The sequence below is a fragment of the Colobus angolensis genome, unplaced genomic scaffold (assembly GCF_000951035.1).
Source record: "Colobus angolensis palliatus isolate OR3802 unplaced genomic scaffold, Cang.pa_1.0 Scaffold302, whole genome shotgun sequence".
Lineage (NCBI taxonomy): Eukaryota > Metazoa > Chordata > Mammalia > Primates > Cercopithecidae > Colobus > Colobus angolensis.
This window is the reverse complement of record NW_012116289.1, coordinates 1,185,843-1,211,424: the sequence shown is the minus strand read 5'-3', so window position 1 is coordinate 1,211,424 and position 25,582 is coordinate 1,185,843. Positions and strand designations below refer to the sequence as shown.

At 42.7% G+C, this 25,582-nt stretch overlaps 1 protein-coding gene across 1 annotated transcript in view; it reads right to left on the bottom strand.

The window, feature by feature from the left end:
* Positions 1 to 25,582, bottom strand: part of BMPER (BMP binding endothelial regulator) — a 256,801-nt gene that overhangs the window by 3,681 nt on the left and 227,538 nt on the right. The window contains exon 15 of the mRNA XM_011950135.1: positions 7,324 to 7,454. Coding sequence (XP_011805525.1) covers positions 7,324 to 7,454 — 131 coding nt within the window. The remainder of the gene's footprint in view (positions 1 to 7,323; positions 7,455 to 25,582) is intronic.

Below are 25,582 nucleotides of genomic sequence, written 5' to 3'. Positions count from 1 at the left end.
TCGACCCTGCCCCACACTGGTGATGCTAATGAGCAGCCAAGACTGAGATTTGATCCTGCAAACAAACTCTACATTCATGCTTCAGTCACTCAGAGACTCATTCCTTTTTAGCAACTGAGAAGAAAACTATTTCCAAAGAGAATCAGGTCCTATTATTTCACATCCTCTTGTACCTCAAGCCCTACTGGAGCACTTCCCCATCCCAAAGCATTCATCCTCTTTCAGTGTTGGATGTAGGTCATCTGCAGGAGCACTCTTAATTTACCCCTCACTGTCTCTTCTCATTTGCACCCATCCTGGATTTGCCATTCTTCTTCTCTGCCCCATTGCTTTCAGAACTTACCCTACTCTTTGCCGTAGCACATTAATCTTCTCCCTATGTATTTAGCAACAACAACAACAACAACAAATATTTCCTAAACTATCAGATCTATTTTCTCCTTCCTTTCACCTCCAGACTTTGTGGAAGAATTTACGGTCATTTTAGCCTAGTCTTCTGCAATTCATTAACATTGACAGCTCATCTCCTCACCCACCCCTTGACCAAAGCAGTTCCCTCCAAAGTTTTCATTAATGTCCATACCCACTAACATCTTGGCAACTCCCATTTTCCCAAGACCACGCTGAAAAATATTTGGTCTCTGTGTCCATTTTATCTTATGACAGTGAACTCTCCTTGTTCTTCTGCTGACTCCCGGAGAACACCTCTCTCTCTTGGGTTTCTTTTCCCACTTTCTGACATTAAATGTTCACATTACTTCCTGGAATCTTCCCCTGACATTGTTTTCTCTTCTGTCTCTCTCTTCTTCAATTACTACAGTTTTATCTCTGACTTCCAATTAGAGACCTCTGAAATCTATTACCATTAGTTCTGATTCTTTTCCCAGTCTAATCAGTTTTATCTTAATTCAGATGTCCCCCACTTCACTTCAAACAGGTTTCTGGATATCCCCCCAAGATGCTTTCTCTCCTCTGCAACCCACAGTACTTTTAACGTTATAGTTATTTTCTTATTTGCTTTAATCCCCCAATTACAGTACAGCTATAGTTCTTAATCAGAGATATTCATAAGAGTCCCCTGAGGTACTTTTAAAAAATATTTATTTCTCAGCCCACCCCTAAAGGTTTTTGCTCTGAATCTGCAGTGGTGCCTGTGCAGCTATTGATTTTAAAAGTTCTGGGGGTCACTGCAACAAGCACCTGCAGTTGAAGAGAGTGTATCGCTGAGGCCTGGGCTCCTGAGGGCAGGATTCTTATCTTCTGTAACCAAAGGTTCTGGCACAGGGACAGGCACGGGGGAGCAGCTCAATGCATGCCTCCTGGACGAGGAGTTCATATTAATGACATTCAATCCATCATTCCTTTTCCCAGTGTGGATTTCATCTGGCCAGTTTCGAGTTCATTTTCCACTCCATTGCTTTCAGAATGCCTCTTTCAACTCACCTTGCCCTCTAGAGGCTTTGTTCCCCTTTAAGTCTTGCAAGGATTCCTTGTAGTATAAAAACTTCTCAGCAACATTTCTTCTTTCCCACCACATTCTTTGTGTTTCCCTGACTATCCTATAGCTATGAACTCTCTCATGTCATTTCCTCTCTCTGACGTCTCAATTCTTTCTTCTAGCTCTACCTTTCAACTTCTTCTGAGGCATCTTACCTTTCTACTATTAAGGACTGGTATGTCCCTCACAGTCAACAAGTCAAAAGTAGACTGCAGGAAATGAAAACTACTAGAGGAAAAAAAAAGATCTCTTTCTCTCTCATATTATCCTTCATCCTGTAACTACCATCTCCCATTCAATTCAAATTAAATCAGTAAACATCCCCTGAGTATCTATGTGCCAGGCATTCTCTTAAGCCTGGGGAATAAAATGTGATCAGATATCATCTCTGTCCTCCAGTTATAGGAGGTTGGGCTTACAAACAAATAGGTAAAGCTGATGTGTAAACAGATTCTTAGCAAAATATAAGATGTATCATATCAGACAATGAGAACAAAGTACAGGGGAAGAGTAAGAGAGAAAGACATCAGCTCAGCACTGAGAGTTGGGTAGAGATCAAGGAAGGCTGGAGAGAATGGATCCTGTGTAAGTATCAAGTGAGCAAACTTGTCAGACAGACAATGACAAGAAGAGCCTCCCAGACACATAGAACATCAGGAACAAAGGGAGGGGTGCAGGCAACAGCAAGGTACTGTGGCTTAATCAGGGAAGGGTGGATCCTTGGTTTGGTGGGTTGGAGACATGAAACTTGAGGAGGGCAGGTGGTAGGAGACAGAGGCAGAGTAGTAAGCCAGGGTCAGAGACCACAAATGACCCCATCAGCCTTGGCAAATGGAAGCTTTGGAAGGGTTTTAAGCTGTGGAGTGACATCATCAGATTTGCCTTCAATTCAGCACAGCTTTTAGATGATCCTAGAACACGAACACTGACCTGAGCCCTAATTTACCCTCTGGAAATTCAGTTGTTTTTTCAAACTTGTAAAAGGCGTAAGATCATTTCTTAAAACATAGGTGTGATTTGATTGGCACATATGTATTTTAAAAGGATCTATTTTGTTAAATAGTTAAAAAACTACACGGCCGGGCGTGGTGGCTCATGCCTGTAATCCCAGCACTTCGGGAGGCTGAGGCGGGTGGATCACCTGAGGTCTGGAGTTCGAGACCAGCCTGACCAACATGGAGAAACCCCGTCTCTACTAAAAATACAAAATTAGCCAGGCGTGGTGGCACATGCCTGTAATCCCAGTTACCAGGGAGGCTGAGGCAGGAGAATCACTTTAACCTGGGAAGCAGAGGTTGTGGTGAGCCGAGATCACGCCATTGCATTCCAGCCTGGGCAAAAAGAGTGAAACTCCGTCTCAAAACAAAAAACAACAACAAAAACAAACAAACAACAACAAAAACAAAAATGGGGATCTGCCAAAGTGGTTAGGGTTAGAGTGCATTTATTCTCAAAGCAGCATTCAAACAGCTATAGGTGAAACATAAAAACATTATGTGCCGGCTTTATCAATACATTCAGTCAGCATGGCTCTGTGACTTCCAGAACTCAACCATCTTCACATCCCCCTATGGGGTGCTGAAGGTCACAGTATCCGACTTTATCTCTTGAACTTTTACAGGAGGCATCCAGTCAGTCAAGAAATAACTCAGTGTATATAATTAGGGCAGAGTTGCTGCACAGAAGGAGCTAGAACTATCTAGGGTTTGTAGAGCCAGACAAAGAGGGAGAAAACTGTTCACATAGCCCAGCAGACTATCATTTATGCTACAGAAAGACATAAACACCTACATTTCTAGCACCTTTTCCATGTATAAAATGTATTACTGAGCGTGCAGTGACAATTAATATCAGTTATAGGCAGGTGGCAGACATTCTGCTGAGGATGACAATGTAAGATACAGCAGATAAGATCACAACAAATTTAGAGTCAGAGGGTACCAAGTAACAAACACCAGTGATAGGGAACAAAGAAATAGAAATTGGAAAATCACTAAGGTGACTAAGATTTAGATACATATTTGGATGAATTAGTTGACACTAATACAAGCACATAAATATGCATTTTTTTTTCCACAATGCTCATAGGTCTCTGTGTTCTCATAATGATTAAGGACGGGGCAATGATGCAAGTTAACCAGGGTTCAACTCCCAGCTTCCTTGCTTCCCAGCTCTGAGACTTTCAGCTAATTACTTAACTATTTTAAGTCTCAATGACCCTATGAGTAAAATGTGAGTAATATAATGTTACCATATAAATAAAGTATTACGGGTATTATCAAGATAAAATATAACATAAACTACTAATATAGTCCTTGGGGGAAAGGAAGTGCTTAAAATGGGTGAATAGCAATATAAATGATTATTATTAAACTTTTATATACTTTCACTATAGCCCTTAACATATTCGATTTTATTTAGCAATTCCCATGCTAAATTAGAGTTCCATTAGTCCCTCGTGCCACAGGTAGTGGGCACATATTGTGTCTGTAGTCATGACAGTGTTAAAATCCAGGCTGGACTTTAAAATGTCACTGGCTCATTCAGAGTTTCTCGCCTGGCTGACTTCTTCTATGTTCAACTTCCAAACTTTTTACTCTGGAAGATTTCTCTTTTTTGTCTTACGTGGCCTTAAGTGCTGTCATGAGTCAAAGGACCTGGGAGCTAAAAACGAGTGAAGAGGACTCTTATAGTCTTCATTATTCTACATGAATCTGAACTGAATCTACTGAGAGATGCTACAGATCTGTGTAAATTTATTTCTTCATGTACCAACTGTCAGTCTGTGGAAGTTCATAATGTGTGTGTGTGCGTGTGTGTGTGTGTGTGTATGTGAGAGAGAGAGAATGTGTGTGTCTAAAATGTTCCCCTCCCACTGAACTTCATTTGATGGAGTTATACTTCACCCAGATGGTGCCACTAAGAAGAGGTAAACGGAATCTTTCAGGAGCCATATTCCTTCTCCATTAGAAAAGTAATTTTAGCTCCAGAGACTCAGTCCCTGAAATGAAGATCCTGACATGAAACGTGTAGTCCTCAAATGCAATGTGTGCACTGAAATGGTGCTAAGTATAGCTCTGGGCCAGGGAGAGAAGGATCATATATCCTATATCTAATATGATCCCAACAACAGCACTACCACAGCTAATCAGATTGATAGAATTCTGCTGAGCCCTGCATTATACCAGGATGGATGGCTGGATCAAGCTTGACTCCATTTATTTTATTCATTTTCTGGTAGATTCAAGGGAAAGGGGATTCAAAAGGAGCTAGGAGTATTCAAGATGGCTGGAAGGACCCAGTTCTTCAAAAACCTCACCCTCACATATTCTACCCAGTACTGATGCATTAGGTTAGAGGGCAGCCATTTGCCTCACCTTTTAGCAGCTTCAGTCACACCTTAAGTGAATTATTATTATTATTATTATTTGAGACGGAGTCTCGCTCTGTCTCCAGGGCTGGAGTGCAGTGGCCGGATCTCAGCTCACTGCAAGCTCCGCCTCCCGGGTTTACGCCATTCTCCTGCCTCAGCCTCCCGAGTAGCTGGGACTACAGGTGCCCGCCACCTCGCCGGGCTAGTTTTTTGTATTTTTTTAGTAGAGACGGGGTTTCACCGTGTCAGCCAAGATGGTCTCGATCTCCTGACCTTGTGATCCGCCCATCTCGGCCTCCCAAAGTGCTGGGATTACAGGCTTGAGCCACTGGGCCCGGCCAAGTGAATTATTTTTATCGAATCAATACTTATCTGAGAAGGGCAGCATTGATAGAGCAGCACACTTGTTGTGGAAGATTAACTCTGATATAAAGACTGGACTTGGGTTTGCAGAGGAGGGGGCACAACCAAAATGGAGGTCACAGGAAGGTGAAAGGGCTCTGGTGCTTTTCAAAAAACACAAACTAGCGACCGCACCAAGGGGCAGCTGAGGAAGCTTCAACAACTTCCAAAAATCCATCATCCTACCTCCCCACAGCTACCCAAGTAAACACAGGGGTTAACTCAGGGGTTTCAACACAGGCTGCAGGTCAGAATCACCTGGGGAGTTTTCAAAGGTACACGAGGCCAGTTGAAAGGCATCAGGGCATAGGGCACAGGCTTAGGTTCCTGGTTTATTTTTTAAGCTCCCAGGGTGATTCCAATGTCCAGACAGGTTATAACGCATGGGTCTAAGTGAACGCGATGTCTGCACACTGCAATCACAGCTTCAAGGCAATTCTTCTTGATGCTTCTTTTAACCAGGTGACCACTCTTATCTTCAACCAACGTAGACATTCTGGAGTCAGCAATGGCATGAGTGGCCTTCTTTTCTGAGATGTGAGCTAAGGCTATTAAGACTAGGGAAGTAGGCTGAAAATCCCAGTCTCTTTATTTCAGGTAAATCTGGCCCTTCAAAGACAAAAATTTGCCAATCCTTGAACTAGGTGACAACTATTCAGTTCATTTCTCCTTCAAATCAAAATAACAACAGCAGCTACCCTTGACTGAGCATCTTCTATGAGTTGGACACTGTTTGAGATGCTTCACACATATATCACTAATGTTTGTAACTAGATAGCAGGTATTATTCTAAAATTGCAAATTTCTAAAATCTAGACTCTTTCCCTTCCTCTCCACATGCACTGCCACCATCTTAATCCAAGCCACCATCAGTTTTTCACCACGACTATCACAATAGTCTCCTGCCTAGTATCCTGGTTTCAATCTTGTCCCCTTCCAATCTATTCTCTATCTAGTATCCAGGGTCATCTTTGGAAAGCAGAAAGAGGCTTGCTTAAAAGCTATCAGAGGCTTCCATTTCTCTTGGAATAAAAGCTAGACTCCTTTCAAAGCCCTGCCAAGTCCTGCGTGATTCAGCTCCTGCTCCTACTCCACCTTCCTCTTGCGCCCCTCTTCCCCTAGCCCACCCCAGGCTCAAACCACACTGGCTCCTCTCCACTTTGAGTGCATGCTAATAATTTTTCTCCTACCTTATGCCATCAAACATGTTTCCTCTGCATAGAATACTTGCCCTCACTCCCTTCACTCCTTCAGGGCGAGGCTAAAATATCATCTGTAGAGAAGCCTCTCTCTTCATCCCATCTCAGCCCTCTCCAGTGGTTTCCTATCACTCCGTCCTGTTCGTTTCCTTCCTCATACTTACTGTAATTTGCAAGTTTTAATTTTATTGTAGAGTTATGTTTTTGTTTGTTTCTCCCACTAGGCTGCCAGTGTGTCAATGGCTGGGGCTTCATCTCTTATACCCATGAAAGTACCCAGTGTCAGCACAGTGCCCAGTACCTTGCCACTTTGTAACAAATATTTCTTGGATGAATAAAGAAGTCCATTTTACAAATATCAAATAAGCTAATTAACTGGCCTGAGGCAACAACTATTATAGAAATCTCTCAGAGGGGAAAAAAATTCTACTAGGCTTTGTATAACAATCTCTAAAAAAAAAAAAAGTATCTTGTTTATCCTGAAGACCTTAAATGACTGTAATTGTCCTGAATCTCCTTTGCTTCACATATAACCTAAGCCATAGCAATGACCGTCCATGAGCTAAGTATATCCAGCTGATAGTTTGAGGTCAAGAGGATTTTGCAACAGTGGAAATCTTTAAATTGCTTAAATATGCTTATCACAAAGCATTTATCTTAAGTGCTGTCTACCTTGCCCAGTGGGAAGTCCCTTTATTTTATCAAGTAGCAATCCAGTTGGCCTACTGAAGGGATTTTCCTCTGACAAAGGGGCATGTGGCTATTCATGTCAGCATCCACAAGTCACGTCCATTGCCATCTTGGGCAGTGCAGTAAACTTCTGATGGGTAGATCCACCAGGACTTTCTTACCTGCACAGTTCTGCTGAGGCTCCCAGTGGACTTTGATACCCTCTCTCTGGCAGGCCCGGGTATATGCCAAAAATGACTCGCAGTAACAGTTTTTATGGACTGGACATTCACACATGTCTGTCACACAGGACCTATAGGACCCAATAGAGAGATACAAACATTTAAAAATATTAAACATAAACACCCTAAATATAACTTCAGAAAGGGTCGTAGATGGGGAAACCTGATTGGCCCATTAAAATGTCTATTTTAGATTGGAAACCTAAATTGGCAAAATTCTGCATGGAACTTAAGTGCTGGATACCTCTGAACAATGTGATATTAGATTTCCTTTCTTCTAGAGCAAGATTATCCAAAAGAACTTGCTGTAAGGATAGACATATTCTATTATCACCACTGTGCAAAGCCACTCTATATTTGGCTACTGAGCACCTGGAATGTGGCTGCCACAATGGAGGAACCAAGTTTCTAATTTGCTTTAATTTTAATTAACTTAGATGTAAATAGCTCCATGCGCCTAATGGCTACCCTACTGGAATACCATTGCCATCTTGTGACGAGCACTGATATAAAACTAATAAATTTTACTGCAATGTTTCCAAAAATGGTAACCAACTTGATAAAAATACAAAATCCCATGGCTTTCTGAAGACAGACAATTAGAATTCATTTCTGTAATATCTTAGAATCTTAGTCTTTTAAGGACCACTGAATCTTCAGTCTTTAGAATGTAAAGTGACAAATTCTAAACAAAGCAAATATTTCAGGCCTCTTATTAGACTGCAAGATGAACAGGATTAAACCAAGGTCTCTATAGCTGAAATATGGAAATGATGGATGAGAACATAAATTGAGTGGAAATTCAAACTAACAAATTTTTAAACATCCTGACCACAAAGATATAATAATGGCCTTACATTGGTATATAATATTACAGTTTACAAAATGCTTTCACACGCAGCCTGTCACTGGATGGTAAACAAGACATAATACAGTTGCTTGTTCCATAAATGAAGGGGTCATTTTACAAATAAATACATGGGCCCAAAGTCAGCACTTTTAAGTGGAAAAGAGCAAATTAAATTATATCTCCCAGCTTTGAAAGTGGTGTCCTTTTTATTATACCACACAACAACTGTCATCTTCTTCTTTCAGCAAATTTACTGCCTCACAGTTTCGAGTTAACATTTATGCAAGAGGCCTCCAAGATTAATAAAATTAAACTATCCTTATATTTTTCATAACCTTGTTCAGCAAACTCCCTTCCTCACAGAAGCTCTTCAAGGCTGAACATAGAAAAAATAATATTCAAGAGTACAAGCTGCACTTATAATCTTGAAAAGTGATCATGACACTGCCACTGGATGTTAATAATGTCATTTTCCTGTATTGTGGGACCTGTGCACAACCGATTGTCGAGAGCACTCAGCCAGCTCTGGGTGGAGGTCGACACACTATCTGCTCTAAACAGGAATTAAACAGCAAAAAACAGATTCAAGGAGCAACAGGCCCACGGTGAACGCACAAAGTTATTGCAGCCCAACACTCAAGGGCATAGTTTTGGGAAATAGGAACAAACAGGGACAAAAGAGGAACAGATGTAAAACCTAAACAGCCTCCTTCCATGTCAAGGACTGAGAGATTATTTGATGAGCGATACTTAAGACACGATAACCAGGACAGAAAAAGTGATCTTTTTTCTTTGTAGTAGTCATGGTTGTTGCTTTTTTTTTTTTTTTTTTTGAGATGGAGTTTCGCTCTTGTTGCGGGCTGGAGTGCAATGGTGCAATCTTGGCTCACTACAGCTCACTACAACCTCCACCTCTTAGATTCAAGCAATAATCATCAGCCTCCCAAGTAGCTGGTATTACAGGTGCCCACCACCATGCCCAGCTAATTTTTTGTATTTTTAGTATAGACAGAGTCTCACCATGTTGGCCAGGCTGGTCTTGAATTCCTGACCTCAGATGATCCACCCGCCTCAGCCTCCCAAAGTGCTGGGATTACAAGCGTGACCCACTGCATCTGGCTCAAGGTTGTATTTTTTTTTTTTTTTTTTTTTTTTTTGAGACGGAGTGTTGCTCTGTCGCCCGGCCTGGAGTGCAGTGGCCGGATCTCAGCTCACTGCAGGCTCCGCCTCCCGGGTTTATGCCATTCTCCTGCCTCAGCCTCCCAAGTAGCTGGGACTACAGGCGCCCGCCACCTCGCCCGGCTAGTTTTTTGTATTTTTTTTTTTTCTTTTAGTAGAGACGGAGTTTCACAGTGTTAGCCAGGATAGTCTCGATCTCCTGACCTCGTGATCCGCCCGTCTCGGCCTCCCAAAGTGCTGGGATTACAGGCTTGAGCCACCGCGCCCGGCCAAGGTTGTATTTCTTAATACTTCTCCCCACTTTTATTATAGAAATCTTGGGCAAATGCATTCAGGCATTAAACACACAGTACTGTCTCTACACGGGGGAGAGCCTCTGGAATTCCAAAAAGAAGCCAAATAAAGGTTGGCCCTAAAATGGCGTCTAAATATCGGCGTATGAATTCCCCTCAATGCCGTTTCCCTTTGTTGTTTCAATTTTCATTTCAGAATAACCCACACCCATCGTATTTATGCTCAGACTTCACAGCAACATTTTTGGCTGCCCCAGGTTCTAACCTCTAATCCCATTCCTACTTCACTTTCCCAGAAGAATTTGTTCCTCACCCTCTCTCCTGGCCCATGGGGGTAGGTCTCTTTCTGTATACACGGCTCTCACTGCCAAGACCTGGATGGAACGGCATCTCATGGGCCTGGTAAAATGATGGCACATATATGGGAAAAGGCTGGTCTCAGTGTGAGGAAATGTGTCCTCAGATTTGAACAAATGTCTACTGTAATTCTGTAAAATTCCATGGACAATAAACAAATAAAATGTAATTTGTTTGGGTAAGGGGATTGTTAGTGAATATTTTCCTTTTTTTCTCTTGATTTCTACTTGTCTTATGAAGCTATTTACACAATTGAAGATAAATTATAGACAGCTAAATCCAATTCATTGAGACTGTTGAGAGAAAATGTTTTAAGCACACATTTAATAACCACTGTGTACATATACTCCACCTCACCCACAGACAAGCCCTTCTGTCTCCACAGACATAATCAATGATGTGCCTTCACTGTAAAACTAAGGAAGATCTGAGCTTTTTATATGATCAACCACTCATGGGGAACAATATATGAGACAAAAATGTTTGTCCAAGCCAGACCTTTACTTGAAAATGTTTTATGTATTTTTAAAGGCTTGAAATATGTGTTTTGTCTCGGAAGCTAAAATTCAAAAATGTTGTTTTTCACTTATGAAGTTGATGATTTTTACATAAAACAATGAATACAGTTGGTGAGAGAATGGAGAAGCAGCCATCCCCCTGCCCCACTGGCAGTGGTGTGAAACTGCCAGCTCTTACATGGAGTGTTTTTCAGTGACTGTCTCCTCCACTCCACTTGGCAATGGGATAAGAGGCAAAGATTTTCACTGCTCCATTTAATAGACAGGGAAGCTGAAGCTTGAAGAAGTTAAGTAACTTATTCAATGTCACAGGGTTGCTCATAGATCCAGAGCTGCAAACCTAGGATGACACCTTGTTTTTTTCTGATCTCAGAACCCATATTCACAGTAACTACGTTAGATCTTTCTAGAAAGAAATTGAATAATATTTATACACAGCCCAGACAAAGGTTCTTACTCTCTGATGAAAATTTTAGTTCTAAGGAAATAGTAATGCCCGTGAATATAGGCTTCAAACCTAGGCATTTTCATCACAATGTTATTTAAATTGAAAAAGAAAAGGGAAATAACCTAAATTGTCCATAATAAGGGCCCAGCTAAATAAATTCAGGTGACTTCTGTGATGAAATACCCTACAGCCATTACAATGATGTTTTGGAAATATATTTTTTAAATATGAGGAAATGTTTGGGAAGGATTAACTTTAAAAAAAAAAAAGAGAGAGAAGGATAACAAAATTGTGTTTCAACATCATGTAATCACACAACGAAAATAAGAATGACTGAAAACAGATATGACCAAATCCAAAGGACAGCTCAGGGTGGTGGATTGTGGTTCTCCTTAATTTTCTTACCTGTATTTTCTACCTAGGCCTGATTCCTTTGTTATTTTGCCAGGTCCGTTACAATAGAAACCCAAAGAGTCAGGCAGGCGCCATGAATACATATCACTTTTCTAAAAAGGTAAACATCACAGTTTACTTTTAAAACTACACAAAAGAATATCATGAAAGATATTAGTATTTAAATCAGAATTTCAGAATGATAGTGGGAAAATAAAGAATGGGAGAAAAGGAGGGTGTCTCTTTGTAGGTCTTAGTTATTCAACATTCCTCCAGCTAAAATCTTCCCAATCTGGGCTGTGGCAGCCTTTCGATACAGACTTCGGCTGGATTCGCTTTGTGTTGTCTTCACACCTGCATTTCATTGGTCTATTGATGTTGTGGTGGAATGGATAATGGAATAATTTTGCATGCTTCTCCTGGTTACACAGGAATTTATTAAGGGAAAAAATAAAAGCATCTTCAAACGCACTTCAAATTTTCGGGAGGGACAAAACTATTGTTATTCAACTATTCAATTCGTGTTTATCACACTTCATAATTCAGTGTGAGGAAAATCTAATTTATGACACAGTGAGGTTGAGTTTTCTGTGTTTATGGAAGATTGTTGTCCTTTCCTTAATCAGTATGTACCCATGGTCTACATTTATATTCATTTTATAGAATAAATAGCAGAATTTTATCACTTCTGGGAGTGACTGAGATTTATGGCTTTGGTATCTCTGCTCTCATGATATTGTTCTGTCACATTTATGTTCTGTTTGATGGTGAATTGGTCAGGAAACACAGCTGCCACTGCTCCAGTGGGAAAACACAGGTTGCATTACTCTGAGCTTTTCCAGGAAAGTTCTGCAGGTGAACAGTGCCTGCCTGACCGGGTTTCTATTGTAATGGAATTGGCAAAATAACAAAGGAATCAGGCCTATGCATTCCCCTTAAAGCATACTGTCTGTCACAGGAGCTTCAAATTAATGTATCTAGAAATGGTTTCCTGATTCATCTACCCCACTCCTGGCATCTTGCCTGGCAGCCAAGAGGTGCAGGCAGGACTCTTGTTCTGTGTGGTTAACACAGCTGCTCGGTGCCACAATAGGGCAAGAGGAGGCCCAGGGCTGATGCAGGGGCCCAGGGAGCTGGCACCAGGATGGGCAGCACTTTGTTACACATCCACTACCTCCCTTCTCTCAATGTTTGATGTTTGTGTGTTGTGTTTCAATGACTCCTTGAAGGCATGTTGTAACCCTGTTCCTCATAGCACTCAGCACAGTAGTGGGATCAGAACTGACCTGTGGTCAGTTCCCTCCTTGAAATTCAATTAATCACAATTCATCTGCAGAGAAGCCTTCAGAACTATTTTCCCGCATCAAACTACAGCTACTGCCTCCTGGAAACTCCACACCAGAAACCATTAGACACATGTGGCTATTTAAATTGGAATTTAAGTTAATTTCCATTAAATAAAATTACAAGGTCAGTTCGTCATTCCCATTAGCCACATTTCAAATGTTCAATGCCAGCAGGTGCCAGTGGCCCCCATACTGGACAGAGTGGATTGAGAACATTTCCATCACTGAAGCAAGTGCTATTAGATGCTGCTGCCAAGAGTGCAGCTCCATTAGCACCAGGGAATCCGTTTCTGTCCTGCTAGAGGGATTTACAGGTATACTGAGATTAGAATCAAGCTCACCTCTGATTGGGCACCTACAAAAAAATGTCAAACTTCTTGGCATCACATTCAAGGTTCCTAGCAGCCTAGCCTACTTTTCTAACTCCATTTCTTTCTTCCCTACTCCTTCTTTTACCAAGTCATAGAATGTCCCATCAACCCATGGCCTTCCATCTACCTGGCTATTCCTGCCTTGAAGGTACTTCCATGTCTTTTCCACCGGAAAAATCTAATGTCTATCCTTTAAGTCTTAATTCAAATTCCTCAGTGGTGTTTGCCAAGTGGTCCCCAAAAAGTTAGCCACTCCCTATAGGGTCCCATGTCCTTCATACCTTTCTTATTGCACCGATCCTTTGAAATATCACCTTTTTCCTTGTTGGGGGACAAGGACTGTGTCTGGCTTATCTAGCCCCCCAGCACAGCGCCGTGAACACACAGCTCAGTAAATATTCAGTGAATCGTTCAAAGAGTGAATGAGAGTAACCTCATGACCTTTTCCCAGCTTCCACAGGATTGAACAGCTGGACACTGATATCTGAAGGGCATGAATTCCATCCTTACTCCCACTCTGTGGCCACTGCTTAATACGGCCAAGGCCACAGGGGCTGTTGGCCATAACAACCTCTGAACTAAGCTGCTTCCGCAAGAACCTTTCTGCTGTCATTTTCATTTTGAACTTCTTGCACTCCTCTCCCGTCTCCAGGGGAATTTTTTTTTTTTAATTTAATGACTGGTGGAAAAAAGGATTTGATGAGAGAATTCTGCTTTAACCACACATTTTCAATAAAGCACATATTTGATATAAGAAAAACCTATAGATTTTCATGTTATTAAAAAGGCAAACTTCCAATACTGCTAAAATCAAAACATCAAACACATCTATGCTTCCTAGCAACAGCATATCCAAGTGGTTTCCCCTCTGATTTCTCTGGCATAAGGGCCATGCCTGTCAGACAGAGGCAAGTGTCTCTGCTTCCCAGGCACAGTTTTGAACGGCAGATGTATTACCCATTGGGAACCCTCCACACTGGTTCTTGGAGAACAGAAGGGCAAGCCAGGAGTGGCAGGGGCCAGCTCCATCTCGGAGCCAGACATCCAGCATTCTGGCTGTCTTCTCTGCCACCACAAAGGGTCTTCAGCTGGACTATGTTTGTCAATCTGAAGGTCAACTATCCTGGGAGCAATGGCAGGATCGAGGCAGAACTCAACAGTGCAAGGAAGATAACAAGAAAACCATCACTTGATCATATGGCTTTCCTTGTTCCACATATCTAGGAAGGCGATAGAAGTGAGTGAAGGCATCTTAGGCTGATTGGTGCCTGAGAATCAATGGAAAAGAGGGGAGGGAGAAGGTAAGGAAGACAGAGTCCCAGCTGAGTGAGCAGAAGTGCGGTTAGCTACCACAAGTCTATTAAAAAACTCACATTTTAATCCTTGAAATCCTGCCCTAATTTCTCTAATCTGAGTTGCATGGAAATAACTAAAGGTAGTAGCCAAGGTATGAAGGCACATTCATGTCACATTATGCCTATGAAAACAATGTCATCCAATATCATGCTCTTTTCCTCAGCCCTATACAGGCATGTTCACACACTCATTCTTATCCTTCCATCGAAGGGGTACAAAAAACACCACTGTCGCACGAAAAACACGGCCAGAAGGTTCAATCCTGGGAACTGTGAGGCTGTTTTATTGAGCTGTCAATGAAAGGGCAGGGCTAGCCTGCTAAGCCAGCCAGCAGGGAGTGCCTGCTGCTCTGTCCACAGCGTTCCTGGGCCAGCCCCAGTTTGGCATCCCTGTGGTGACTGTCCACATTGGCTTAAATATTGCTGAGAATATTCCAGGTTCTATGGCTGCCTGGGGTTGCCAGGACAGAACAGCAAGTCCAGGCATTTTCATTAGCTTGTGGATTTCGTAACCTTGATCTGGGGAGACAAGGCAGGAGGATACCTGGAACGGGAGTCCAGCCTGTTTCTCTGGTTGTAGATACAAAAGTTATCCCAAATTCTCTTTCAGCTTTCCCAAATTCAGCTTTCCCAAATTCTCCCCTCATCCCCCTACACTCAAGTTAAATTGTTAGCCCACTCCTCAGTGAAAAGATGGCATTCATGGAGCTCTGTTTGTTCCAGGCACTAAACAAGGTACAGAGGCTAACAGAGATGGGCTCTTCCAAGAAAACAGGATTGTGCAGATACTAAAACTCAAACTCCAAATGACATAACAACTATTATGGATGAGAAAAGGGAAATTCCAGGCTAAGGGAGGTGCCTCAGTAGAGGCACAGAATTTCCAAATCACCAGATCTTAGATTTGACAGTCACGTGGTCAACCTCCCAATATCAGAAACAATAGAAAGCAAAAAAAAGTCCCTGACAGAGAATCACACAGCCTCTTCCTGAGACCTCGCAGGACAGGGGGCTGGTTTCCTTGCAGGGTAGCTCCGCAGATCTGCTGGTTATAACATTTCTTTCTTCTAGGGATCCAAATCCTCATAATCTCCAGTTAACTCTCAGGTTTGACATCGAGAGCCACACAGAATCAGTCAACGTGTCCCTGCTCATAAGGACTCTTCAGTTACCTTCCTGCGCTCCCCTGCTCAGCCTTGTATTTTCATCTTCCTGCCTTCTGCGTTCCTCCCTCCCTGTCAACTGCTTGCTTCCTGGCTTGTCAAGAACAAAAATCCAACAACCAAATTAACAGGAGAAAAACCTACCAAACCGTTTTTGTTCATGATTCACAGTGAATCTCTTACTTGATTGCCTGCCCACTGTCCCTACCTTATATACATTGCCTAGTTATACATTCCAACACTTTTTACCTAATTTAGATGCTCTCCAATTACTAAAAATATTTATTTTTAAATCCTCCTAACTTTCCCCAGGAGGTGAATGGCATTACGCACACAGCAGCACACAGGAGCTCCAGAAATGATCATTCACCTCTGACCCTCTTCTGAAGCTATGAATTGTTTTTGTGAAATAATGTAGGCATCTGTGGACACAGAGACCTCCTTTAAGACAGTAGCAATTCTTAGGATTTTCCATGGATGCCAGCTTTAGAAGCAGCTCCACATACTTGCTTTTAGTAGAGGTACGCTTTTAGCAGTGACCAAACATGTCTGGAATCTAAAATATTTTCTCCCTTGATAAGGCCATATATCAGACCACATGTGAAGAGTATAATCCACAGTTAAATTCTCGCCCATCTAATAACGGGGAAGGGATGCGCACCATTTTGCTATTTTCTCTATACCCAGGAACCACAGCTTTTAAGGAGCCCAAAGCCAGAGACTATATACCAGTAACTTTAGAAATACTCCTGTTGGGAAGTTAAGCTATCTTTGCTCAAGTAGGAAACACTGGCTTCACAGAGGGAGAAACTGACCATGATTAACAGATATTTGCTGAGTTGTCACTCTTCTAGAAATAACTCTTCATTTCAATTTGGGCGCCATTCTAGCAGAGCCCGGCAAATCTTGCAAGATGGTCTCAGGAGCTGGACAGGGAGAGGGAAGCTTGGTTATGACCCCCCTCTAGTGGCCATGAGTTAGAGCATGAAGTAACCGTAATTCTTACTTCAGCATTTGCTTCTAAATCAAACAACTCACCTTTTTGGAGGCTGGCTGATAAAAAAGAACATAAAAATGGTGCTTGGCAGAAAATCAATCACTTTTCTCTTAAACTTGTGCTCAATTCATCACTGTCATGCTTACTGTAAAACAATGGTAAGGCTGGTGAACTAAACCCCTGTGCAATCCTAAGCACCTACCCCTGATGCCTGCCAAGAAGGGTGAGTGCGTCTGAGGCAGGTTCCTGGAGAGGGCAGGGCGAGGTGGGACACCACCAGGAAGAAGTCTCTGCTCCGTCCACCTTTTTTATCTTTTTCGTGAAATCTCATTTTACCTATGTACATCAAGCCTCACATATTTTTTGTCTCTAAAAAGAACTTCAAGTACAACAGAGTCGGAACCCTTCACCTAAGCAGAAGAGAAACATTCTTTACCACTAAAGGAAAAGCTAAACTGTTCTTCCTGCTTCCACACCCTCATTCAACACAGAACGCTTTGGTCACCCAAACGTGTAGGGACTTTTCCCCACTAACCACTAGCTCTCCAGTGGACACCAACTGGGTGTCCTGAAATTTAACTCAGTTCTGACACTGCCTACTGGAGTTAGCGTCAGATCCCACAGGCAAAGGTCTGCTCCCTACTTTAGATATCAATTGTGGTCCCAGGTTGTGGCCTGTGCTTCTGACCAACGTGTTTATAAATCAAAGTTTCCACAACCCCCTTCTTGGATCCGGTTAATTTGCCGGAGTGACTCACAGGACTCAGGGAGACACTTAAGTTACCCAGTTGATTATAAAGACTGTTACCAAGGATACGGATGCACAGCCAGATGGAAGAGATGCAAGGGCGAGGGTGTGGGAAGGGACGCAGAGCTTCCGCGCCCTCCCTAGGCATATCACCTTCCAGAACCCCTGTGTGTTTAGCTATCCAGAAGCTCCCCCAAATCCTGACCTTTTGGGGTTTTGTGGAGGTGCCATTACATAGGCCTGATTAATTACATCACTGGTCATTGGTGATCAACTCAACTTTCAACCCCTTTCCCCTCTTCAGAGGCTGGGGGGAGAGGCTGAAAGTCCAACCCTCTAATTACACAGTTGGTTCCTCTAGTAATGCAGCTCCTCTCCATCCTAAGGCTGGTCCAGGAGCCCCCCAGAGGTAGTTTCATCAGAACAAAAGATGCTGCTATCACCAAGTAAATTACAAGGGCTTTAGGAGCTCTGCATCTGTCACTCCTACCATTCAGGAAATTAATTGCAAAGGTCTTAGGAGCTCTGTATCAGGAACTCGGGTCAGAGACCAAATTAAGAAAAAAAAAAAAAAGATTTCCCTAGTGCTCTTGCCTACAAAGTTTTAGGAGCTCTATGTCAGAGAGCAAGATACACATTTCAATACACACATTTCACATCTACCAAGTCTGAGGTGGTAATACCATCAGGGGCCAAAGGTATCAGTGTGTTGCCAATATTCAGCCATGTTTTGGGGTAAGCCTTACTCTTAGTTTGTAAAATGATGGGGTCCCCACACTACTAATATTCTATTATTAATGACTCTGTCAAGATATGAATTTGCCCAGGGTTCAGCCAGCCCCAAAACTAGGTAGTATATGTATTTTAAAAGCCCTCTGCCCAAAAATGAGAGAGGGATCTTTACCCCAAATAAACTCACTGTCTTCTTTTTGGTGAGCCCATCTCATCATAATTTTACTCCCAACATAGATACACACTATCTTTGAAATTGTTCTAGTCCCCTCGACAAACACCAAGGGAATGTCAGCTGCGTGCAAACTACTGACTGGGCAGTTTGTGGGAAATGCAGACAGAAAGAAGAACCTGGTTTCGATCCTGGGTCCTTTGGGGTGTGGTGGGGAGAGCAGGGCAGAACTGGGCCAGGCAACACTCAAGAAGGAGTCTTGAGGGCAACATATTAAGGGGGCACTGGCTCTCAGGCTTCAGTAAGTACAGGACTGGCACTTGAGAGCAAATGCCTTCTTAAATGTTGCTTCTCATGTCTGGGCCCTAGAGGAGAAGAAAACATGCCTACACAGGTATCCCACAGCATAATCTATTGGAAGAGGCAGCAAGGTAAGGGATCACCACACCAAGGTTGAACTTCAATTGTATTATCTTGGGCACATTATTACCCCTTTCTATATCCTCCTTTCCTTGCCTAATCTCTCTCCCTTAGGTTCTCATGGAAGGTAAATGAAAATCTGTATTCTCCCCTTCCCCAATGAATCCCTAAAGAGAAGAACAAAATTCATCCATGCACAGAAATGGAAATGGTTAGAGGACTAAGCAAAACAGAAATTGCAGCCCCCCCATCTTCGCCCCCACTGAAGTTCAGAGTTTGAAGGATGTGCAGGAATTGAACTTTGTTCTTTCTTTCCTATCAATCGAGAGTGCCATTCCCCCGGGACGCCAGCCCTAGCAGTGTCTCTAGTCTTCCCTCGGCAGCAGAACAATACCAGCCTGGGTTTGCCTGTGTCAGCCACGGCCACCTCCTGAGAGGGCAGTAATTGGGAGTGTGGAGTCACAAGTGGCAGTGAGGAAAATTTATGAAAGTGAAGGCATCTAGCATCTGGAGGCCACACCCCAGCCACACGCAGCAGCCACCACCAGCCCCGTGCTTCAAAGGGGCCGATCCTTCCGTAAGCCTTTTTCGCATTAGGCAGTGGATGGCTGCCAAGTCCCACAAACAGGCAAAGGCACAAATCCTCCACTACGTGCATTAATCAAAGGGCAGCAGAGGCGGCTGCCCCTGGAGGATGCGGTATAGTGGTGAACTTTTTCAGATGCCGGGGGCCTTACATCAAGCATCTGCTGTGCCTTTTGGCTCCATAATAAACCAGCATTCACATCCCATCACTGCACAAGAAAGGGTCTTTTCACACTCAATGCCCTTTGCAGCCTTGGCTGCCCAGGGATAGCTCAGTCCACTGGATCTAAACAGGGTGCTACTCGTCCCGAGAGGCCCACCCCCACCCATCAGTGGGGCTGGCAGGTCACCATCCTCAAATCCCAGAAAAAGGACTCCATGACCAGACATTCCCCAAAGCCAAATCATAAACACAACACGCCTGCCCCTCCATGCCAGCTTCCCCACACACTCTGCTAGAATGACAGCACCCTCAGATGAGCCCCCGAAAGTTGGAATGTGAGGCCTGTGTCCTATAAGCAACTGCAGAGATAATTGCCTAAAAGGCCCCAGAACACTGGCCCAAAGGCATCGCATGATTTTCTCTTTTGACCATCACACTATTAATAAGTGGCAAAGACAGCATTCAAAGCTGAGCGCTTGCCCTCTCCCCTATGACAGGTCGCCTTCTAAAGCACATGCTGTTCCTTCTACCTGGGGCGTTCTTCCTCCCCCTTCTCCTAGTTAAAATCCACTCCTCCTTCAATATGCAGCTGAGCAGCTTTCTCAGGGAAGGTTTCTGAGATCCCCAAACTGGATAAGGTTGCTCTTAAACATTCTCCTGGCATTCTCGCATGGCCCTGATCACACCCTGCAACTGCATCCCCATGGGAGCGATCCCTCACTCCATCTACTCCACCATGCCCCAGGGCTGGCAGGTGTTGCTCACCAATTCTCCCCAGCCCCAGTGCTGTGCCTGGTCTAGAGTACATGCTCAAAACCTGTTTTCTGAATGCGTTACTTACAGATGTTTATATAGTCAAGTACAGATAAAGTGACTACTAAGATGACAATGAGATTTAGAGGGTTAAATGGCCTCAAAGTGAAGGAGGAATAGGCATTCCATGGATTTAACTACTACTAACAGACCGAGGGAAGTAAGTTCTGAAAACTGGAGTAGACAGTTAGGATGTCAGTGGTGGTCTTAGCAGGAATACTTTTACGGGAGTGGTGGGACCAGCAATCATCCTGAAGTGTATTGCAGGTAGAAAATATGGGAGGCAATGAGGAAAGGCCATTCTTTCAGTAGGTTATCAGAGCAGAGCAGAGAAATTAGGAGATAATTTGAAGGGAACCCAGAAGACAGAGAGAGAGAGCGAGACAGAATCCAGAAGACTTGAACACATTTTGCATCAAAGGGGGGAAGGAAGTCCAAGATAAGATGCTGAAGCTAAAGAGATGCAGGGTTTGGGTAGCTGGTGACATAATATCAGGAAGAAAACAGGAGAGGATGGGGTCAAGAACGCAGGGGAAAGATTATCCTCCTATTCACTTATCATTGCTAGCAGTCAAATTCCTGAAAAGGAAAAAAAAAAGAAAAAGAAAAATGTAGAAGTCCTTATATTCATAGATGACAACACTGGGAGAGGTGACCTCTAGATCAGCAGTTGGAGGGAGGAAGACCAGGGTCCCAATCCAAATATCTAGCAAAGAAGCGGGCAGAACGGCATGCAGTTTGTCAACAGTGTTTCCAGGAGAGGAAAGACTCCAGACAAGGCACAAGATGAAAGCCACTAGAGAATGAGGTTTCACTCCCCAGCTCAGTCCATGCCCTTGGGGACTCATGGCAAAGGAACTGAAATAAAACTAAGCCAGCATTTTAATCAGGCAGAAATTTAGTGCTGGAGAAAATTATAATATGGCAGATTTTCTTTCTTTTTCTTTTCTTTTTTTTTTTTTTCAGACAGAGTCTTGCTCTGTCGCCTAAGCTGGAGTCAGTGGCACGATCTCAGCTCACTGCAACCTCCGGAATCAGTGGCTCGATCTCGGCTCACTGCAACCTCTGCCTCCTGGGTTCTAAGCGATTCTCCTGCCTCAGCCTCCGGAGTAGCTGGGATTACAGGTACGTGCCAGCACACCCAGCTAATTTTTTTGTATTTTTAGTAGAGACAGGATTTCACCATATTGGCCAGGTTGGTTTCGAACTGCTGACCTCATGATCCACCTGCTTCAGCCTCCCAAAGTGTTGGGATTACAGGCGTGAGCCACTGCACCCGGCCCTAATATGGCAGGTTTTCTAGATTTTAAAGAACATTTTTCCCCAAAGCAGGGGACCTGAAATTGAGAAGCCATTTTTTTGGGGGGAAGGGGTGACCTTTATAGATGTTTTCTTCCTAAATATTTTTATGTTCCCACTACACAATAAAAGTCTTAATAGCAACAATCATGGCAACCCACTGTGGTTTAGGACTGTGAGGGCTCAAAAACCCAATAGGCCAGATGACTCACAAAAAGTCAGAGAATTATAGAATCATAGAGTCTTAAAAGACCTTAGGGAATATCTACCCCCTGCAGGAATTCCTTTTATAATACTCCTGCCAGATGGTCGTACATCTGCATCATGTCTGTGATAGGAACTCAGTAGCTTTTTAGGAATCTCATTTCTGTGATAGACAATTACAGCTTCTGTCTCTCAGGAAGTTTTCTTATGTATTAAACGAAAATGTGTTCTATAACTTCCAGCCCTTTATTCAGATCCTGCCTTCTGTTACATTGTAGAATTATTCTATTCTATTTCAGCTTCCATGTGACATCCTCTTCAAACACATTACATAACATAAAAATGTTCCACTTAAAAGTTAAACTTTTGGGGGGCTTCCAGAAGTATTCCCATCATGTCATTTTTTACTTCCTTTGCTTTTATTTATTTTACTTCCAGCAGCTAAAGGGTGTTCTACCTAAGTGTAAACATTATTTTCCTTTTTTTATTATTTTTTATTTTTTGAGGCAGAGTCTCGCTCTGTCGCCCAGGCTGGAGTGCAGTGGCCGGATCTTGGCTCACTGCAAACTCCGCCTCCCGGGTTCACGCCATTCTCCTGCCTTAGCCTCCGGAGTAGCTGGGACTACAGGCTCCCGCCACCTCATCCGGCTAGTTTTTTGTATTTTTTAGTAGAGACGGGGTTTCACTGTGTTAGCCAGGATGGTCTCGATCTCCTGACCTCGTGATCTGCCCGTCTCGGCCTTCCAAAGTGCTGGGATTACAGGCTTGAGCCGCCGCGCCCGGCCTATTTTCCTTTTTTTTAAATTCTTTTAATAGATCTCTACTGAGCAAGCCATTGCGCCATTTGTCTGAGCAAGCAACAAAGATGAGTAAGGCGGGGTACTTACTCCAAACTACACAATGTGCCAAAATAGGTTGCAATAAAGGAGGGAAATAATGGGTGTTACAAAAAGCAGTCTAGCATTATCAAGGGAGTTCAAGAAAACAGATTACTCTGGCATGGAGGATGGGAAGTGAGAAGTTAGGAAAGATTTTGAGGAGGTGGCATCATTTGAGTTACATCTAAAAGAAAAACATGAGTTTTACCCAGGCAAAGAGAAAAAAAAGGCTTTTTAGAAAAATATATACTTCAGACATACATTTGTTTGAATCGGCATACGTTCCATTTGGGGACCCATAGACATCAAGAAGGGGAACAGACATCACGAGAAATCAACGGGAAAGGTAAGTATTGCTTATTTAATGGACTTCCTTGTATGCCAAACTATAAAGCACGAACACTATTTAAGTAATCAGAAGGAGTCATTGACAGTTGGAGCAGAAAAGTGATAGAATTCAAAATATGCATCAGAAAAGTGAGCTAATAAGAATATTTTGGATGGAATGGAAGAGGTGGAGAAAGGAAGTTACGTAGGGATGAAGCAGCTATTTCAGAAGATCCAACTAAGGTTTTATAAGAAGGAAAAGACACCACTGGGAAAGACACCACTTACCTGGAGGAACATCAGTAGAAATTGAGAGGCAGCATCAAGCATAGAGATAGGAGAATGTATACAGCCTGAGAAAGGGTCTCACACTGGGGCAAAAGGAAAAAAGAAGAGTCAGGGGTGCATCTGGAGATTTAAGCTTGGATTTAAAGTCTGCCAAGAAATTAAAGGGATGCAGAAGAATCTGGTAGTGGAAAGGAGCTGGGTGAGGCGGGGGAGAGATGATGAGTTTGTATTTAAACACACTGCGTTTCTGATGGAACATCTAGGCAGTGGTGTGGTGGTAAATGTTCAACAACTCGCTCTTGGTGGGATCAAGGAGAAGAGGGGACCCCTGATTGGTAGTGCATGCTGACTTATGTGGTGTAAATACCCAGTGTGGCTGCTTCTAAGCTACAGTACCAACATGGCATCACTGATCACTAAACACACAGCTGGGGAGAGATTCTAACAATTGGTGGTAGGGGGACAATACAAGCCAGCTCCATCACACCACTGTATCTACATTGGAGAGGGGAGGCAGGGTTGAACCACAGTGTTCCTATTGTACAGTAAATAAAATGTGATTCTTTGCAAAACAGAGACCATGACTACTGACAGACTTGGGCACCCCTACTGACATGCATCCAACTTCAGCCAAAAGCCCACCAACAGGTTCTCTCACTCTCTCTTACCAAAATTCATATACAAGCCATAAAAACAAGGGCTGATAGCACCAATGAGTTCATGCTGGTTTTATTTTTCATAATGTCTTAGGATGATTCCTCCTTTCAGATTTATTATTGTTTTGCTTGCCATGAAATAGTAACTAAGCGTTTTGCTAAATCAATTTAAAGATTGCTTTGTTTCCTTGTTATCACTGTAAGTACCTCTGGGCTGTCTGCTGTTTTCTAATGACTCTTAATAATGCTGTTTAGTCACTCATAGGATAAAATTTGAACTTTAAAAAAAAAAAAGAGAGAGAGAAACTCTAAACTACTTTTTACCTCTTTCCAGGTGTATAAAAATCTGGCATGATGTCTACATAATACTGGGGCAGTTAATGATACTATTAGGTTGGTCAGGAGTATTACGTGGTACAAGAAATTTAAAAGGTGAGTGAAGTAAATTGCCCATATAAAGATAATGGTTGAAAGCCATGCACTGGGGAAGAAAGTAGGAGGAAAGAGGAAAAAGCAGAATGGTTGAAAAAGATTTTACTAAGACTCAATAGGAAAAGTTGTAATTTCTCACCTATATGTTTCCAACTACAGCACAAGCATCATCATATGCCCTCTTGGGGACACAGCAGCCAGTTAAATATTTTTGTCTAACCATTTCTTATAATCATGTGTAGGGGAACAGACTCTTCATCCCTACATAGCAGCCAAATGTTCTTTCAAATGTATTAAACAGATCATAAAACTCTTTTAATCAAAAGTTTCCAAAAATATCTCATCACATTTAAAGTACAATCTAACCAAGCCCTAGTCATGCTCCACAAGCCCCTAGATGAGCTAAGCTCTTCCTGCTTTACACCTTCATCTCCATTTAGAAGCTCTAGCTCACTACCTTCAACCAGGCTGGCCTTCCTGCTTTTCCTTAAAAATGCCAAGCTCATCACCTGGAACAATCTTCCAGGCTAACTACAGAAGGGGTGTCTCTCTCCTTTTCAAATTTCAGGTCAATATTATCTGCTCAGACACTCCTTCCCTGACCTCTAGTATCTAAAATGACCCCATTCTCCCATTTCATCACCTTCTCTCAAGTCAGAAATTATTCCGTTTAGTTGATTATTTTTGGTGGCACTCCCCAGCTAGAACGTGAGTGCTGCCATGAAGGACTGTGTTTGTTTAATTTCCTGCCAAATCTCCAGCATCCAGCACAGTTACTAGCACACTGCAGGTGTTCATCTGCAGAATGGTAAATGCTCCCACTCCCATTAATTGGATACATTTCAGAGGAAAAGAAAATCTTATTGAAGAATGATCCATGTCTTCACAATCCTGTCCTCTATTGTCTAAATATAATGCTCTGCCTCCATAATGCCACATTAAGCAACACAACAATATGGAATGAATATTGAATAAATAATTCAATGCAAGCCTTGGGGCCTTGCATAGGAGCATAGTCAGGCCATTTGAAAGAAACATGACTAAGAAAGAATGTGCTTATTTCTCTCTGTCATGCTGGGAGCAATTTAGAGTATCCTTAGGAAGCCCTGCAGTAAGGTAAAGTAAAGGTATGTATGAGTTTCCTTTAGTCACTCATGCATTCAACTATCATTTCATAAGCATGAAGCTGAGAACTAGTGATATAAAGATAAA